The sequence below is a fragment of the Siniperca chuatsi genome, linkage group LG5 (assembly GCF_020085105.1).
Source record: "Siniperca chuatsi isolate FFG_IHB_CAS linkage group LG5, ASM2008510v1, whole genome shotgun sequence".
In the NCBI taxonomy this organism is placed as follows: domain Eukaryota; kingdom Metazoa; phylum Chordata; class Actinopteri; order Centrarchiformes; family Sinipercidae; genus Siniperca; species Siniperca chuatsi.
Window position 1 is genome coordinate 12,530,245 of NC_058046.1, and position 19,002 is coordinate 12,549,246.

General features: G+C 39.5%; 1 protein-coding gene across 10 annotated transcripts in view; it reads right to left on the reverse strand.

Moving 5' to 3' along the window:
- Positions 1 to 2,828: 2,828 nt before the first annotated feature.
- The window catches only part of pbx3b (pre-B-cell leukemia homeobox 3b), a 58,313-nt gene continuing 42,139 nt past the window's right edge, over positions 2,829 to 19,002 (reverse strand). For 3 of the 10 annotated variants that reach the window (XM_044196671.1, XM_044196672.1, XM_044196679.1), the window contains 9 exons: positions 15,918 to 16,159; positions 14,701 to 14,891; positions 13,573 to 13,708; positions 12,732 to 12,761; positions 8,311 to 8,476; positions 7,655 to 7,732; positions 7,103 to 7,215; positions 6,176 to 6,265; positions 2,829 to 4,510 (listed from right to left, as the gene is read on the reverse strand). In XM_044196671.1, the coding sequence (XP_044052606.1) occupies positions 4,418 to 4,510; positions 6,176 to 6,265; positions 7,103 to 7,215; positions 7,655 to 7,732; positions 8,311 to 8,476; positions 12,732 to 12,761; positions 13,573 to 13,708; positions 14,701 to 14,891; positions 15,918 to 16,159 (1,139 nt within the window). In that variant the 3' untranslated portion in view covers positions 2,829 to 4,417. The remainder of the gene's footprint in view (positions 4,511 to 6,175; positions 6,266 to 7,102; positions 7,216 to 7,654; positions 7,733 to 8,310; positions 8,477 to 12,731; positions 12,762 to 13,572; positions 13,709 to 14,700; positions 14,892 to 15,917; positions 16,160 to 19,002) is intronic. The other 7 variants (XM_044196673.1, XM_044196674.1, XM_044196675.1 and 4 more) reach the window with 5 other exon arrangements.

The following is a 19,002-nucleotide window of genomic DNA, read 5'->3' on the forward strand; positions in this document are numbered from 1 at the left end:
ACGCTTATATAGAAACATATTCTTTTCAATTATCTTGCTAGACAAATAAATTGTTCAAAGTTGTTGCTTCAAAGTATATATAGTTGCACTGTATAGTTGTAAGCAGATATACATGTTTATTAATGTATTTATCAAAGATATAAATCCTCCTCCTGTGGGCACCAATACAGTAAGTGGGGACTGATGTATAAACAGATAATGGATGATAATATAGTAAAACATTTGCAATGATATACAAAATGTCTCAGAAGAAGATATTAATTAAATGAATAAATTGTGTTTATAAATGCTAAATAGGAGGAATTAAAGTAAAAGGTTACCAGTGTTTTTAATACCTGTAATGTATGTACTCACACACACACACACCACACACACACACACATCCATGCTAGTAATATAAGCAAGATTGTAAGATCAGTGCACCAACATACGTACCTAACAAGGCCTTACCCCATGTCTGAGTTCTGTTGCATTCCACACTCTACAATTAAATGAAACCTAAATAGTCACATTGGTTTAGAGGCAGCAGTTTTTGCTACTTCATTCTGTTACTATACTTGCTTCTCTGTGGCTCTGAACATTGCCTCTGTCTCTTAAAATCTCTATCTTCTTCATTTAGAATTGGTGTGATTTGTGCTTTGCATCTCAGATGCAATATGTGTTTTAAAGTCAGGTGCTTTAAGAGTTTTGATTGATGACTTGATCATGTTGATGCCTGATCATAATAGCTGTTTGGTTTGGGAATGTACTTAAAATGTGTGAGCTGTTGTTAATGAACTGATAGCAGCTTTCACAATAGCTTGCTTTCTATCCCCAAAATTGCTTTCTAATGAATTAAGATCTATTAGATTTTTATGTTTCCTCATACTGTACATATCCCAATCTTTGATCCAAGATCAAAGAAACAACATATTGCATATTGTCTTGGACTCCACTTATTTCATTCTGATATTACATTCCTAAGGCTTTCAGAAAGTAGCCAAATCAAATCTAAAGTGAAGAACAAAGTAGTTACAGACACTAATGATGCTTTGGGGGGTTTGTGTGTACACTGCTGTGCATATAGAGTCACATTTAAGAATGAAAAATAGATATGTGCCAGCTTATGAATTTCTGTTTGAACCCCCTACCAATTTAATTTAGCAATAGTGTGATGCAATTACAGCTTTTTACATTTTAATATAAACAATCTCTCTATTGAAATACAGTATAACATGGGTCTGTGAACAATGCAGTATAAGCTATAAATCAAACCGTGAAAAAATTACATTTTATATTTAATCTAATATGAACTCTACCTTAATAATATAAATGATATCTTTCTCTAATTTAATTGGCACTAGCTATGCGCATATTGCTAATATAACTCTGGATTTCCATATTTAATGATGCATGCTTTTCATGGCGAATTTTACTTAGAAAATGTCGTCTTTAATGAACCTTAGAAAAATCTCTAATAGGCATAATCTCAGAAAATGTAACTTCTTTATTTAAAAGGTTCTGAGGCCAATTTTTCTGAGTGCAGTACTTAAAATCCAATAGTTGAAGTCTTGAGGAAGCAAATGTATCTATTTGTAAAGGTAGAATGAGCAAATAGATTGTAATCCAAATGGCGGAGTACAGCAGTACTGGACAAACTCCAAATGCTTTCATAATTCCTGTGAAAGGAAATATGTACTGCATATGCATATGCACACCTCATTTCATTAGAAAAGAATGGTCTTAAACAGCATTGCCATGGGAAAAAATAGCTTGTGTGGAAACACTAAATGTTAATTAAAACAACAGTAAAATGTTTCAAAATCTCCCTCAAGCAGAATTCAATCATTATTAATAATTACAAATAAAATTAGTGGCAGTTTTGAAAATCTATGAGGTTTCTTTTGTGATTTACCTCAAAGGCAACACTACTTTTAAAAATTTAAATTGCTATTAAAAAAAGTGGGCATGGGTGTGTAATATCAGGATAAAGATATGATTTCCAGAGAAAGGTGTTCAATGAAGTTCTGCACTGGTTGAGTGGACAAATATGTTCTCCCGGGAAACCGTCTGTGCTTTGCGCTTGAATTCAACTCATGCTATGCTGTTACATCTCTTTTCTCTTTTTCCTGTCTATCTACACTCATATGTTGAAATCAAAACAAATACTAAACATGCACACGTGCATGCACACACACACACAAAAAAAATTTAAATTAGCTGCACATCATGAGTGGGGATATTCTCTATTTGCTGCAGTGAACAAACACACTGTGTTTTAGCAGTATTTACAATGTCAAAAATCTAAGAGGATCCATGACTAAGAGATACAAACACTGGACACAAGCACAGGGGGAAGACAGGAATGAAGAACTCTGAGAAAATTAGGATAAATGGATGTCAATCTCCATGAGGAATTGGTAACCAATGATCCATTAAGGCAGCCTTTCCACAACAGACAGATAAAATAGCCTGAATTAGAAGTGCCTGACATTTCAGTTAATTGCACTAACCATGTCAGCTCCACAGTAGCTGCAAACCAGGTTAAATCTTTACCTTCTACCCACCATATGAAAGAGGGGCAAAGGCCTTGTACAGAGCTTATAAGTGCAGGGATCACTGCATGCAAATGATGAATAAATTACTTGAAATATTAGTGTGAATATATAATCAACACATAAAATTTTGGAAATAAGCACTGTAAAGTTTTGTTTTATCATTGATGAGGGGAAAGAAAAATTACAGGAAATAGCATATGTACAGGCTTAAACGAATCGGCAGTTTGTGATGGAGAAACGTGCCCAGCCTCGCCAACTGACTCAACTAACATGAAAGAAAGCACACCTTGCTGTCATGAAAGCAAAAGGTTTATTCATGTTTGAAATCACACAACTACCACAAGGAAGACTTTTCAGTCCAGGGTGTAGTCTGGTTAGAAAGTAACACTAAACATCTTTAATACATTAGAATCACTGCCACAAATCATTTGTCATGACTTTTCAGTTTCAGAATCACATACAATAGAAAAAAGAGAAAGGAAGTTTTGAACCCTGTTGAACAGAGCTGAAAATTGACAGTTCTGAATACTGAAACCTCTATGCATTACAGTTTTTATAATGATTTTTTTTTCCTTTTTTGCATGATTTAGTAACAAGATGAGCAACATTCAAAATGTTTTTTTTCTCAGTATTTACAACAGTTTTACTGTTTGGTGTTAATTTATCAACAATGTTCAGCGCACCCCCGCGTAAAAGCCACATACCAACAACTTCTTCACCCCCCTCCCCATCTATTTTTCATGGCATTAATATTGTTATCATTTTCATTTTTTATTTTTGTCTTTTTAAGTTGCAGTACAGCAACGGCATTTTATTAAAAGATTAAAATATACATTAGATTACATAGAGAATGAAGAGTTTACAGTGTTACAAGATGTAATCAAAATAACTACATAAAAACATTAAATTAGGGCAAAAGAAACTATGGTGGTGATATTGTTTAGAGGTAGTAAGTGAGCACTCTAAGCTAAAGAAATGTTGGAAATTATTGTGTTATTATTGTTTGTATGAATTGAATGAGGTAATAAAGCTGTGTATTGATTGGTGGGATGTATAATTACTCTTAAGCTATATTATGTACAACTTTTCCTGTGTGACGGGGCCTGCTCCTGTGTGCCATGAAGGAATGATCTACTGTGGGGGATTTGTTGATAAGCAGTACAAAAAAATGTTAACATATGTACATACTAAACATCAAATTATAAAATATGGAATGGTGTCATGTTATAGTCAAGCAATCAATTACACTTCTTTATGTTCCAGAGTTTGAATAGGCATTTCCTTCTACTAATGTATACGGCTGTAAGGCAAAAATAAATCTTGAAAGTAACTACAAAGCTGCCATTGAGCTGTCAACAGTAGCATTGTTGAGTTGCTGGACAAGATTGCAAGCACATTACAGTCAAAGAAACAGCTGCTTTAATCTATGTATTGTATGAAATGAAAGAGAACCCAATTATCAAAATGGAAAAGTAGTAATTAAATCAAGAATCAAACAAATGACCATTTAAAATGTCATAAAAAACATTAAGTAGCGTGTCATCCAGTATTTTAAGCTCAGATCCTAAAAGTTTACTGAGTATCATCTGAGGGCTGTTTGCTATTTGTACATGTGTGTGCTTACCCCTACGACAAACAAATAAGAGCATGGTGATTAAAGTTGATTTATGAAGGCAGAAAGAAAACACGGAACAATCAGGAAACACTGGGTTTTAAACGATGGAGAATGTCATTTTCCGTGTGTGTGGCATGGTCGAGGGACATTTGAAGGTACAGGAAAAATGAATCTGTTGTGAAAAGTTTTTGTATATCCTCTGCAGTTGTCAGCCAGGTGAAAGAGTCCATGCTCAGTTTGAGCTGAAAGATGTATTAATAGCGGATCAATTCGAGGTATCGGAGTGCACACTTCCAGGTCCTTCTGTCGGAGATATTACAGAAGACGGAGTCGTTGCATCTTGCCATCCCCCATTAGCCTGGGACACGAAGGGGAAAGGTTGAGATTACAATCACATTCTCTGCAATATGAGCTTGGTACATTTTTATTCCCAAAATGTAACAATACACTCCAAAAATGGAAATAGACTTATAGATTCTGGTTGCGTGAGCTGATATTAAAATGTTTTACATACAATGATGCTGTGTGATTAGTCCTGCATTCTTTACAGTAGCATCAGCAAAGAGACTCTAGGAAACAAATTTGTCCTGACCAATGGGAGCAGTCCCTAAAATCAGTGTCTAAGCAGATTTCAGCAGCGGCCGACAGCTTGTCGCTACATATTCTCCTGTCAGTCAAGAAGAGGGAGGGCTCGGGCCGGGTGAGGTGGGGGGAGCTGAGTGAAAGTGACAGGGTAGGGCCTCTCCAAGAGAGCCAGTCTTAGCCAGCCTGACTTTGCTTTGCTCCAGGCATGACCTAGCCTTTACTGGATCCTTCTACGTCACCACCAACAAAGCTAAAGGTTAGTCTATGCTAATATATCTATAAGGCACTTTTAGGGTTGTTTCTAAAAAAAAAAAAAAGCTTTGCCACAATTTGACTTATTCAAAATATATTTATTACTGTATTACTCTTTTGTTATCTTTCTGTTATCATGTGTTAAGGCTGTTCAGTGCCATCAGTTGCTGTTTTAGGAGGGATCACACTGAGCTCTGACGAGCCAGTAGGCACAGGTCTACACCACGCATGGAAGTGAGAAACCTTGTGAGAAAGTGAAAAACGCTTGATCCTGGTAGGAGTTGACATGTCTAAAGAGCTTATAGCAATAAGGCTTCAGCAAAGCCAAAATGACACCAAAAGCAGTGAATGCTGGCAAACAGCCCCCACCATTTGCTTACATAAAATGTGTTAATTTTCTTCACAGAAATAATTTTTTAATTTCTAACACTGCTGTAAATCTAATACCTTATTTTTTGATGCTTAAGCTTTAAATAATATTAGACTGTGAATATGCGTGCATTTTACCCAACAGGCATAACAATATAAAGACAGCAAATACTGAGGTTCTGATATAGTGCAGAGAAAGAGAGAGAGAGAGAGAGAGAGAGAGAGAGCTGTCTGATACTGTTTCTCTCTTTCCCTCTCTCTTCATCCTCTCTCATCAACAAAATTAATCTTTACTCTGATATCTTCAGATTATGCGCTGCTTTACAAAAAGGCGCCATATCAAACCTCATCAAGGAAGATGGAATTCACGTCTGGAAAGGGCTGCAGGCGATCACATGTTCATATTTTATCATGAAGATAAGGCTATGGAAAATTCTGGGAAGCATTTAAAAAACAGCTAAATGCAACAGATACCGTGCAGCGAAAAAGCCTTTTTTTCATCTCATTTTTGGTTTGAGTCGAACAAGTAAGATTAAAAGATGTTTATTAAAGTAAAGGTGGAGATTTGATTTTCCGGGTTGTGTAATGTATTTTTATCAAATGCAACTTTTATTCATATCAGGTGATGAAATGACAAGATGCTATGTCTAATATTGTATGGCACATGCTTAGGTAAGCTGAAATATGCTGTACCTTCATTAAATATAATCAAAATATAACCGTGCAGCATATTTTGATTATGAAAAACAGTAGTAACTAATTTCACACTGCATTTGTCTCAACACTCACATGTGTAACCAATAAAACCTCTACTTACATTTAAGCCATGTGAACTATACATCGTGTTTCCCCCAAGAGCATCATTGTATCCTGCCGTCTGACTGATAACATGGCGCAGGGTATCCACCTGAGGGGACAGACAAGGTGGACAAGCTGGTCAACTCAGTGTCTCAAAGCAGGCCAACACTAACTGTAAACATGCTCAGTGAAGCAACAGATACTGACTAGTGTGAAATCACAAAGGGACTCCTGAGACAGCAAATGTACTAACCAGATTTGTAACACAGCTAATAGATTTTCTAATAATAAAAAAGGCATACTGACATTACTAGCATGCTCAAATCTATTAATTTTTTTATAGTGGCTATGGAATAATAAACAAAAGCATAAGTGGCAATAATGTAACAAATACACTATGACTGTTTGAAATGACCTTTTATTTTTTACCTTAATCATGAATAAGCATAATTTGTTTTCATAAATGCATGTGTAGCAGCGTTCAACTTACAAAATGGAAGACAACAACACACAATAACAAGATGAGACAGAAAGATAGCAATATAGAATACAGAAAAAAGGGGAAAACACAGTACCAAAAACCCAATACCAACCCAAGAGTTCAAGTCAAAGCCAAATGCATTCACAAAACGTTTACTTAAGATGTTTGGAATAGTAACCAGTAAATTGCTTTGTGGCATGGTAGCAGTGGGGTGGGATTATATTTTGGCTGCCAAAATATTCCATCCAAAGCGAAATAGTCAGTAAACACTTCACTCAATCGGAGGTTATAGGAGGCCTCACTGTGGTAATTTGAACTGCCCTCGCGTGAGCAGCATGTTTGTCTTATTTTCTATTTTTGGTTTAATGTGCTTCAGACTGCACTGTGGATGGCTCAGTACACAGGCAAGACAAGGACAGCTCTCTGCACTTGTAGTCAGGAACTGTCCCTGATTGTTGATCCTACCTGTGACTGTACATTGGCTCCGACTTGTGCCCCTTGGTAAGAATCCCCATTCAGACTCTGCATGCTCAAGAACATGTCCCCAGAGTTTGGGAGGTTAAAAGAACCTGAAGAACCTGGAAAGGGAGGATGTAAGTAGCTGAATACATGAGAAGGCTATAAAGGGAAAGCACAGACACACACACACGCACGCACAAATAACGCAGACACACACACACACACACTACGCACGTCTGCATACACAGACCCAACTCAAGCAGAAAAATACACTGAAGAAAGACTCCCATAAAGCAAGCAACTATAAGGGTGAAGGAAGGGAAGCAAAGAAACAAACAGAAGAGGACGATATGCAGAGGGACTCAAGAGGATCTTTTTACAAATGTGGTGGACACAAATGAAATGAAAATCACATGACACAAGGGGACCGGTTCTATATGCGGTTGGTCGCTTAAGCTCCCAATTGTTCCAAATCGCCTACTTCCAATCTAACGTTGGCAGGGAGGTATCACATGTTAAATGACAAGGACAATAAGAAGCTTATGAAAAGACCAGTACCAGTAAACATGTTGGTTAAAAGAGTGTTTTTGCTCTCTGCAGAATCCAGCTGAAACTCTTCATCTTTCATCTGGAATCCTGGGTGCAAGAAAAAGGGACCACTTCATAAGCTTACCACATCCCGACGCAGGTCAGCCTAGTCCACACTCAGCATTACATTAATCATTAAATCGGATTAAACATGCCCTTTTTAGGCTTCGTGTTTTTATATGACTCTTATTCTATATGAACTGCATATGATGTCATTTTGATATAATACTATTACTGTAGGTAAAATGCTCCCAGCAATTATCTTTCACTTTATCTGGCAAAAAAGCATTACCATCCAGTGGGACTACTACATTACATTACAAATGACAGGAAGTTGACAGAAAGTCAAGGGGAAACAAATCCCATGGTATCCTTCTGAATTTTTTTTTATTTTGCCAAAAATACATGTGTTCTCGGTTCACAAGTCAGGAACGCTCTCTTTATGCATGAGTTTGCTTGGCATCAACTGTCTTATAGACAGGAGACACTGTGATCCCCAAGCTGGGAGCAGAGCCTGTCACTCTTGCTTGTGTGAATCGTGCATGAGAGAGTGAGGCAGGTAGGCAGCAGGTTAAGCTCTGAGGTAGAGGGCAGATCTTTTTTTGTCTATATGCAGAAGTGCCTACCGGAGTTAGGTGTGGTAGGGGAGTTGGCCTGGCTGTTCTGCACTGCAGCGGCTGCAGCGTGTGCTGCATTTACAGCAGTCTTGGCGGCATACAGGTTGGCTTCTTCCTGAAACTTGCCGATATTTTTCTTGTACCGGATCCTTTTGTTGCCAAACCAGTTGGATACCTGTGTGGGAGAGCAGAAGGAGGAGGAGCAGAGGAGTCAGACGTCAAGCAGCCACAGCACCGTGCACTGAGCAGTGTGATTGTTTCAAGATGTCATGTTTGGGTCCATCAAGTACCCAATTCCCAGCCCCTGCAGTAATGTCCGCCGGGTACACAAGCTAATTAAGCTATAATCAGGAGTCACTTGTGTCTTCTCATGGATGGGAGCATGACATGCTCTCAGATCTGTCTCCTGACAAAACTAAAACACAAGGGGCTCCTATTGCACAGACACTAAAGTCAATGTATTTTATTATATATATATATAAATCTCATAAAGGCTGATTGTTAGAGATACAAATCCATCAGTGAAATATATGAATGTTCATATTTTACCCTCTATAGAATGCTCACTGATTCCAGATCAGTGAGTCTAGGTGATTGACACCTTATGTAAATACATGTGTGCAATTAGTATATATATATAACTTAAGTGATTAAATATTATAGGCCAAATTAAATACAGCTGTAACTTGTTTATTATATGTAAGGCTGCATGTCAAATTGCAGAACAGAAACATTGAAAACATTGTATAGCTGTGTTAAATGTTCATATTTGACTAAAATTCTTATTTAAGCATGCATAGCACCTTCAAATATAATAAACAGTCACCCTTAATTAATGGCTGGCCTGGGTGGCTGTAGTTATATGCTTTAATTTTGAAAATAAAACATTAATACAACAATGAAACGTGTGTGTGTGTGTGTGTGTGTGTGTGTGTGTTTCATGTTCTCTTCATCCCGGTGGGGACTGGGAACCTCTAACACATGGGGTCCCCACGGGTAGAGACTGCTTTTTGAGGGTTAAGACTTGGTTTTAGGGTACAGGTTACAATTAGGTTAAGATTAGGGTAAGGGGCTAGGGAAAGCATTATGTCATTGACTGTCCCCCATGGGGATAGTGGAACAAACTTGTGTGTGTCTGTGTGTGTGTGTGTGTGTGTGTGTGTGCGCACGCTCAGTGATTCTGGAAGCAACTTTTGTTTGTAATTATCAAAACAAGAGTTAGAGGGTAAAGACCTGTAGACATGTGAAACAGTAAACACATATTGTCGGGGCAGTCAGTGTTAATTGATGTGTTCAAAAAAAAAAATTTTTTACCAAACTAAAATGGAACTCTAAAGGCACGAGGAAGTATTGAGTTCAAATAAATGTCTGAAACTGGGTATATTCAAATTTGGAGCAGTTGGAAATGCTAATTTAGTTGAATTGAAATGCAACAAATCCAACATCAGTCAGACACTGAAAAGTTGTATGAGGGGTGAACCTTATGTGTGAATGCTGGCTCTGCAATAACAGTGGAATAATAATGAGATGATGCTTGTTTTTAATGGTTCTATAAATTAGAGTGTCTTGTCGCTTTGCTGCTGCCCCCCTCTCAGGCCCTGCAGCCCACGGCTGGACCAGCCAAAGAGCAGCTGCCCCTAATGACGCTTTATTTAATTTCCACCCATGTGCTTAAATTTTAATATCCCTAGCAGCCCGCCAATGCTGTGGCGTAAAAACTGACTGGATTTGCAGGACATCAGATCATTTCTATCCTGCACGTCTCTGTGCTCTAAATCTTTAATATCTAGGCAATTAAAATTAATGACCATTCAGGCGAGGCCCACTGTTGGCAGGGTTTCCTTGACATCAATTGTTTGATGGGTTTACCTAGAGGTTAAACTAACAAGCAAGGTTTAATTGGAAGCAATGAAAGCCCTGGCCATCATCCTTTTTACTTAACCTGCTTATGGTGGATTGTAGAGCCAAAGACGATGCAATATTCTCGCTCTTTTATACAGCTCACAAAAATGCCCACAAACCCCTGGAAATCATAGAAAATGTTTTAAAGATCATTAGTCTCTTTAATTTAACAAAATGTTTATGCAAACAGTTTATTAAACAGAACTACATGTATTCAAATGTCAGCTGTGGTGTTTCCACATGAAGACATTTGTATCATTAAGTCTGAAAGTTGACTGGGGTGGATATACACCAGTTTACTTTTTTCCATACACCAATATGGCAGTGATGCACGCTAATTCTACAGTTTTATATTCAAATGTGATTATTTCATAAGTTTGTAACAGTTGAAACATAAACTTGATTTACTTTACTCTTGTCCTTTATGATGAAGTGTGTTATGTCTGTGTTCTACCACTATATGGTGTTACAAGCCTGGACAGACTCAACAGCGTTGGCATCAAATCCTCTGGACGTTACACCACCCTTCTCCGTTCTACACACATTCCTCCTCCTGCCCACTGAACTCTGGCTTTAGTGATTCTCGGGTTCAGCTAAATATTGAACAAATGCATGGCACTGTAAGGTGTGGAGCACAACCCAATCTACAGAACTAATTCCCTTTTATCTTGTGGCAGACCATGCATTCAATTGACTCCTATGTGTGGTGAGAACCAGGTTGTGAGATTGAATTACCTGACATCAGCAGCCTCAAAGGCAGCGATTGTATAATGACCATGCAGACTCCTTGCAAGAACATGATACCGCTGCCTTCATTTTTGCCCACTAGAGAGGCAGTGGAGCTGTAGTTAATAATTCAAACTATTTCACCTTATTTCAAGTCGGTCCTCTTCCCTAGTCAATGTAAGGCAATGCATGATCTGTCTATGATCTCAATATATCTGAGGTAACAATGCCCTAAGACTTAAATACAAATACAAAAGGTAGTTTCACTGGCTATGATACCATCAATTATACAGGCTGCATTAATAATGAATAAGAATTCAAATGTTAGCTTCTCTAAATTCACTATGATCTGAAATATTGAAAAGTGTCACTCAGAAGAAAAATGTAAGCAATGTAAATTAATCTTTGCCATAAATGCTGAACCACTGACACAGATTATATGAAATATGGCCTCCGTAAACCCTGACAAACCACAGCCGTCCAATCCCAAGCCTTTATTCAGGAGCCCAGCACAGCGCATGCAGAGTGACAGAGGGAATAAGACGGCATCCTGCATTTAGAGAGCCACTTAGGTAATAGTAACAATGTCAATAGCTCATTGTACTTAAGCTAATTTCTATAAACAAGCAGGTTTCAGTTTTAATTAAATCAGGCGCATTGTTATAGTCAGATAATTATTTTGTTCATTCCAGTCCATTCACTGCAGCATTTCAATATAAATAAAACACTGAATTTGAACTGCAGGAATCTCCTGAAGTAAAGAGGCTTTGCTTTCAGGGAAGACGACTGTGCATCAAGTGCATTGAAATGATCCCTGCTAAAATGATGCAGGGTGTTTCGTCAGTGATGATGTATTGAGCAAAGCTGCGGACTGATATTGGCATACCATTCACGACGGATGGTTTTTACTTAATGAACTGCTTGTGCAATCAACAAACCCGCAATAAGTATTTGGGGGGTGTCTGAAAAATTACTTAGCCAAGCCTTTAGAGTAGCCACAGCGAGCGGTTTGTAACTCTGAAAGGCCGGGGCACGGTGAGGGATAACACACTTACGCTGCACTCGGCATCATGTTGAGCCTCCGACTTTGTTACTCACTTAAAATGAGCCAAAGCACTAAGAATAAGTCAATAAGAATGTCTGCCGTGGCCTCCGCTTGTCGAGGAGTATGCCACTAATGGGGCCTGAGACGAGTTCAAGTGAATTTTTAAAAGCCCTCTAATTTCTGCACAGACTGATTTGTTCTCATGGGAACTGGTATGGTGGCATGTTTTGTGAGGCACTCAGAAAACAGAGTGGAGCTCCATTTGTGAGGGTCGGTGGCCATTTCTTTAACCGCTATAAAGCACACAGTGATTGGGTGGGTGGGGGGTTAATAAACTCAGAGCGCAGTTTGAAGATTCAGAAGACCACACAATTAGTCAATGCTCTACAACAAACAAAAAAATAATGTGGTAAACAATAGCCAAAAAGTAAAATTTCATGTGACACATTTGTACACACATAATATGGTGATAACATGGGTGTAGTTTAAAAACATGAATCAATCAAAAATAGTCTGTGTTCTTGTGTGACTTAAAGGTGGGATGTAAATGCTGAAAATTATTATCCACTCTTTTTAAAATGTAAATTCAAACTTGAAATACTGTCATATGATATATATGTCTATGATAACATTAGCATTGATCCAGTAGTGTGAGGGAGGGAGGTTCTGTGCAGTGGAAAACTGTGAGGCTATTACATACATAAACAAAGGAGGTACAAAAAATGAAAACAGTGGATCAGGAGAAGTTATGACATACCTGTGATACTGTGATGGTGCTTCCCACCCCCTGAAGGCAAAAAAGAATGGGCTTTTACAGTATCTGACTCTTCATGACTACACTCAATATACCCCTCAACACCCCCTCCCCACACAGAAAAAAAACACTGCAGATTATTGTATAGATTCATGTTTCTCTGATATTGTGTCTCATGAGGACAACCATAGAACAATAGAGTATAAGAAAATCTAGATAGTAGTCACAATCATAGCAGAAAAAGAGAGCACAGGATAATAATACTCTGGATGTGGGGGTTAGGTGTGAGAGATATTGCCTTCAGGTTTACCAAACAAGGGGGCTAGGTTATATATAAAGTGGGAAAGTCGCATCGTCAAGTCTAAAATATAACTGTGAATTAGCAGAGTCCTGCAAGGTCACTTGAACAGCAAACATACAAATAAATACCCAGTATCATCCAGTGTTTTGAAGCACCAGACTTTAACTGCTTTTCTTAAAGTAATGGATGATGCCATTTTTCTTCCCAGCTTATGACCTGAGCGACTGACCAGGCAACAGAGAGAGCACACATGGTGGATGGGAATGAGAGGGACAAATGGCAGGGGACCCAGCGTTGGGGCGCCTAAGGAAGGACAGCATAGTGCTTTGATTGAGGCCAAGATGATATAGGCCTCCCCTCCCTGTGGCCCTGCTCTGACTGACTGGGACCAGCCTTGACTGAAGCATCATTAGGCAGCCACAATGTCAAGGTTAGCTAAGGACATTGTGTCTTGGTGGTGTGACCTACGGTAACTATCCCTCTAGGCTTTAGCCTTTCCCACCCTGATTACCCACCAGCTACTGTTAGATGAGCACTACCCACCTGGGAAACTGTGATGCTGCACTTCTTGGCCAGCTCCTCTTTAGCCTCCTCGCTTGGATATGGGTTGCTGAGGTGTGAGTAGAAATATTCGTTCAAAATTTCCGTTGCTTGCTTGCTGAAGTTTCTCCTTTTCCGCCTGAGTGGGGAGAAAAATGAGAGAAAGGCAGGGCAAGCCTATTAGAGGGACCAGCATTAACTCATCCATTTGGATAGCACAAATTGCACAATCAATCTCACACATAAATGGTGAAAATAATGAGGAATTGGCTCTAAGGGCCCTCAGGAGCAGAATATCGTGTCCTGCTCCAAGAGTCAAGTCAACACACAGAAGAGCAGACTCCAATCAACAAACTGACAAGCACAAACACACAAAGTCACAAAACACATACAATGTTTAATTTGGTCTGTTGGTCTCCAATCTCCAGTCCAAGCGTGTAATGTGTAGAGTTTAGTGCAGCGGATGGGTGGGCTTTGTGATGGAGCGCAAAGCCCAGTCGGAGTGCATCTCGGTACATTATAGAAATCACGGCATGCACAGTTGAGCATTGTTCCTGAAGTGCCACAGCCCCAGGGATCTCCAGAAGAAACAAGCTAACTCTAACTAGATCTGGGTTCCCTTCCCTCCCAAGGGCACTACTTATGTTGTTGAGCATTTGCTTATTTTGCCTTGTTTACCGCGCTTCACACAGGCAGTGGGCAGCAAATGTGCTTCCACTTGGCTTGTTTGGCCCGAACTTGTGCCGCTCTCCACAGAGCTCCACACTGCATCGCACTGTTAGTGATTAGAGTAATCCACAACACCTGCTGATGACCTCTCCTCCATCCATTACACATGACTCGGTCCCCATTTCATTTGGACTTAACTGCTCTCAGGTGTGAGGGCATGATTGTCTTGAAAATGAATAATGCATAGGACACAGACACAATTAAAATCATGCATCTCTGCAGTGCTCATACTGTGTGCTGTGCCAGAACAGTGAGAGAAAAAACAAACTTCAGACCTGCAAACAGTCTAAAAATGACCTCGCCCACTGGATTTGCTTATATGGGTCATATGGAAGCAATATACGTTTCGAGATACCAGATACACACACACATATATACACAACACTCGCACGATCCACTGACCTGGCATCAAGGAATCTGGAGCGCAGGATCATGACAGCTTCACAGGTGCTCTGTTTCAGTTGCATCTGGATGGAGCTGAATTTACGGTGGATGATTCCCACCATGCGCTCAATCTCTTTGGGAGAGATGGGCCGCGTGCGAGACTGTTCCCTCAGCAGGTTCATCACATGAGTAGTGAATTCATTACATGCCTGCCAAGTGACAGAAAGGACAAAAACAGCCAAAGTGAGTTCTGTAAAATGTCCCAAGTCACAGCAGTGAGCTTTCTACAACTTACTTTGACTGATATTCTAAAGTTATATACATTTTTCATATAGGAAATTAGTTCATTACATGTGAGCTCTTTTTGTTAAAAGCTTCACCAGAGTGCACTGTTTATGTATTACTTTGATGACATAATAGGTGAAGTCATCTTTGAATATAAATGCAGATTTGCAATTTGGCTTGGCCGTAATGCAGAGCGAATTTAAACAGCTTTTCGTTAAACCAGTAGTTCATACATGATTAATTAGAATAACTCATTTACGCAGTGCACACTTTAGCTCATTACTCTGAGTAAAATTCGTTAAGTATTTACATTTAGATAATTAAAACCTGGAAACACCCTTAAGAAAGATGCATTTACTCCAGGCAAAGTGTTGTGTGCCCCTGCATACCCACCTCCTCTCTCAGAGAGCACGGAGTAAATTAGTCTAATTTACCTCACTGGCTTGCTGAGGCATCACTGTTACACCTTCTATTTTCGCCCATAATGCCTCTGTGTTTAATGGCAGGCTCAAAGTGCTAGGTGAAGGAGCTGATCATACTTTCATTTAACACAGATGACTAAGGCACTCCTTTAGATCTCTATAATCAACTACAACACAGTGAATAATACTGCAATTTTTTCCAAGCTGATAACACATTCTCCCCCCATCATGCATATGCTTTGCAATTTTCTTGCTAATGCAGGGAATAAAAGCTGTTCAGGGTGTTCTGAAGCGATGTGAAGTATGAAGTACAGCTCAATAGGTCCATTTGAACACAAACTGAAATTTCAAATAGCTGGTAGGCACGTAGTTATTTAAACCTTTTGATGGTGAAAAAAGAATAAAATGTATGTTATTCAACTTTTCTTGGACGTAGAGCAAAAGTGCATGAAGAGGTGTGGTATTTCAAGCAAAGAATCTTTTTCTTCTTGGGAAGATCTTAACCTTGGGATTGCAAAGACTCCTTACCTGTTCGTATTTCTCCAGCTCTGTGTGGTAGATCTGTCTAATCTGGGTGAGTTTGGCTCTGTAGTCGGAATGTTCAATGGAGTTGTCGCCCGCCCCGCCAGACGCTGCGGCTGCTGCTGCAGCGGCTGCAGATCCGCCACCTTTCTCTGGTCCTGCCACGCCCTCTGCCAGCAGCATGTTGTCTAAACGCATGAGCTGGGGGTCTGGGGGGTCCTCCTCCTGGGCACCACGGATGCTGAGACCTGCAGCAACACACAAACAGGGACAGAGGGTCAGCTAATGCCATCCAGGTACATGTTTTAGACAAAATAATACTAACAATGAAAAATAAAACAGATCAAATAGACCCAGACTGAATTGTTAAGTGCAATTAAAAGCATTATGTCTGCGTAGTCTGCTATAGTGTGATGTTTCCCCTGCAGGTATGAACTGGGTGCCTCCTGTGTATGTGCTGTGTTCCTGTCGCCCATGTCTATGCCTGTTCTCTTTTATTTACACACTGCGCTGCACACTGTGTGCACGGGAAGGCTGACATGACAGCAACATCCATAAACTGACAAATCCTCAATGGTGAAGTGGCACTTCTACTCTGTGAAAGGATGCTAAACAGAAAACTATACCTAGTGAGTGTCTCTGCCTTTGACACAGTGCTGGGAACTCCAAAAAGTAACTACTATTTTCTTCATTTCTATGTGCTTATAAGGTTTGAATCTTGTATTATTTTACAATCCTGGTTTTGCAATATTCTAAGACATAATAAAAATGTGCTGGTGAAATAAAACTCTACATATGGAAAAATGAGTACAGAGCCAATTTTATGTAAAGTGCTCATTCATGAATTCTGTTTTTGCTCTCAGACGCTGCTGTTTATTTCCTCTGGTTTTCTGTCTCGCCAAGTCGTAATCACCCAGCAGATAGCATACATGCACACCTTGATGCATTGGCAATTCAACCACAATGCCAGGCTTCAAAAAGAATAAACAAACAAACAAAAAAACACTGCGGGTCAGAATTACAACAAAAACAAGCTCGAGCAATCCACTCTAATAAGTGGATAAAAATGTGGCTCAACGTTCAGTAAATACTGAGTGGCTATTCGAACATTATGATTACCAGAGTTGTTTCAATTCAATAATCCCTCCCGCAATTCAGGGATTTTCAACAGCTCATTACAGCTTCATTAAGATATGGCCAGCCTCTGGATTCTAAATAAGAAGATTAGTGGCTCTATTGTGTCAGCCAGTAGGCATGCAATCAGAGGAGCCCTTTTACCACGCTTTGACCGACTGACCCTGCACGCCATCCACAGGAGTAAATACTACAGAGAAAACACTCCTTTTCTTCTTTCTATCTTTCTTATAAACACATTCCTGAATTTAAAAAAAAATTAGGAAATGATAGATAATATTGTAGCCACTCCTCTGATGTTTTCATCTCTGTTGGTGTTTTTTTGTTCGACTGCAGTGCCACTGAAAAAACAAATTTGCCTCTATTTATGGATCGGCTGGCTTTGAGTCTTTTAGGTGTAATGGTGTGAGAGGAGTGGATGAATGTGGCTATTTGTGTTGGAGACATTGAGATGCTGGACAAGGCTCCATCAGGCTTGCAGAGCCAAGCCATCCATGTGGACAATATGCCGCTGCTCCACTAACCCTCATCCACATCACGCTGCATCTACACAACTCCACCCAAAGCTCTCGTTCTGGACAGGCTCGACTGTTTCTATTCCAGTTTGTGCAGCATAAAACAAAATGGCACATGATTCACATGTTGAATGACCAGATGCCTGGCTACATATCTCAACATGCTCTAATAGCTGGTGATTTGTCTGCCACTACAGTTCATATTTTCCTAATCCAGTATTTACTCCCACTCTCTGATTCAACACAAGCTCAGCAGGCTGCACTTTCCTATGTGCTGGGGGTGATGGTAAGTAGGTAGGCATGTTCTTCATGTCAGGTATATTAAATATAACTCTGGGACGCAGCGTACATTTCAACACCAAACCCAGTTGTCACTTTCACTCCACTCACTCTATATCCAGGGGAAATGCAGCTGAGGGAATTTACAGGGCTTTTCAGCTAAATGGGCATAAATCACTGGTTTCATTCAAAGTAAATAATCACAGGCCATAAACAGCTACTAGTCTCTTACCATATATTACCACAAGGTTCCTGTGTGCAATAATGTGGCCATTCACGGCAAAGGAAAACAGCGAGACATTAGAAAGTGACATGTAATCCTGTTAGTCCACTGACATGTGGAGTGGCCGTGACATTTTTATCATACGTGTCCATTTCTATTTGGGAAATCAGCAGGATAAAAATGATTACTGTGCTGCCCCGAGAAGCAGACGGCCCTGCAGGAGTCCACCAGGGTGTATTTGTGCCACAGCAGCTGCGGCTGGCCATTCATAACACACATGTTGGGAGGGATGAGGCATCCGTCTCAAGCACATAAATACTAAAAATTAAAAAAAAATAAGAAAACATAGCCTACAGAAAAAAAAAACTATTTTAAAAACAGATGCAATGTATCTCTGTCTCACTGTCTCTTTCCGTGCACATTTGTTGGAGGAGCTAAAGATTGCGGATTCACTGTCTAAGCTCAGAATCATCACACAACTTCCACAAAATAGGCTCGAGCAAGATAATATCTTTAATTTGCTGTGTGGTTGACAAATCTGTATAGTAACTTGCAAAGCCACAGTCACATTCTAGCAGTGCAATGCTGCTTGCCTGCTCAAATCCTTATCCTGTTTTTGTCTGATGATATGGGTATTAAAACAAGTTTGGGCACCCGAGTTTAGCTCTAATCCACCTCCACAGTCAAAGTGGGATTAATCTCAGTGCAAAGGGAAAGTGCGGGAGTCGTGTCACCTTGGTAAAGCCTGCGAGCAATAGGAACTCAAGAATGAAAAATCTATATACGGTCTAGTTATTTCACATAACTCTGATGATGCTGGCTCACTTAATTACCAGAACGAATTTAATGATGTAAAAGGAAAAAAGAATCAGAAATTGTAATAATAATGTAACATGTCCTTAATCTGCCTCATTTGTCATTCAACAATACAGGTGGAGTA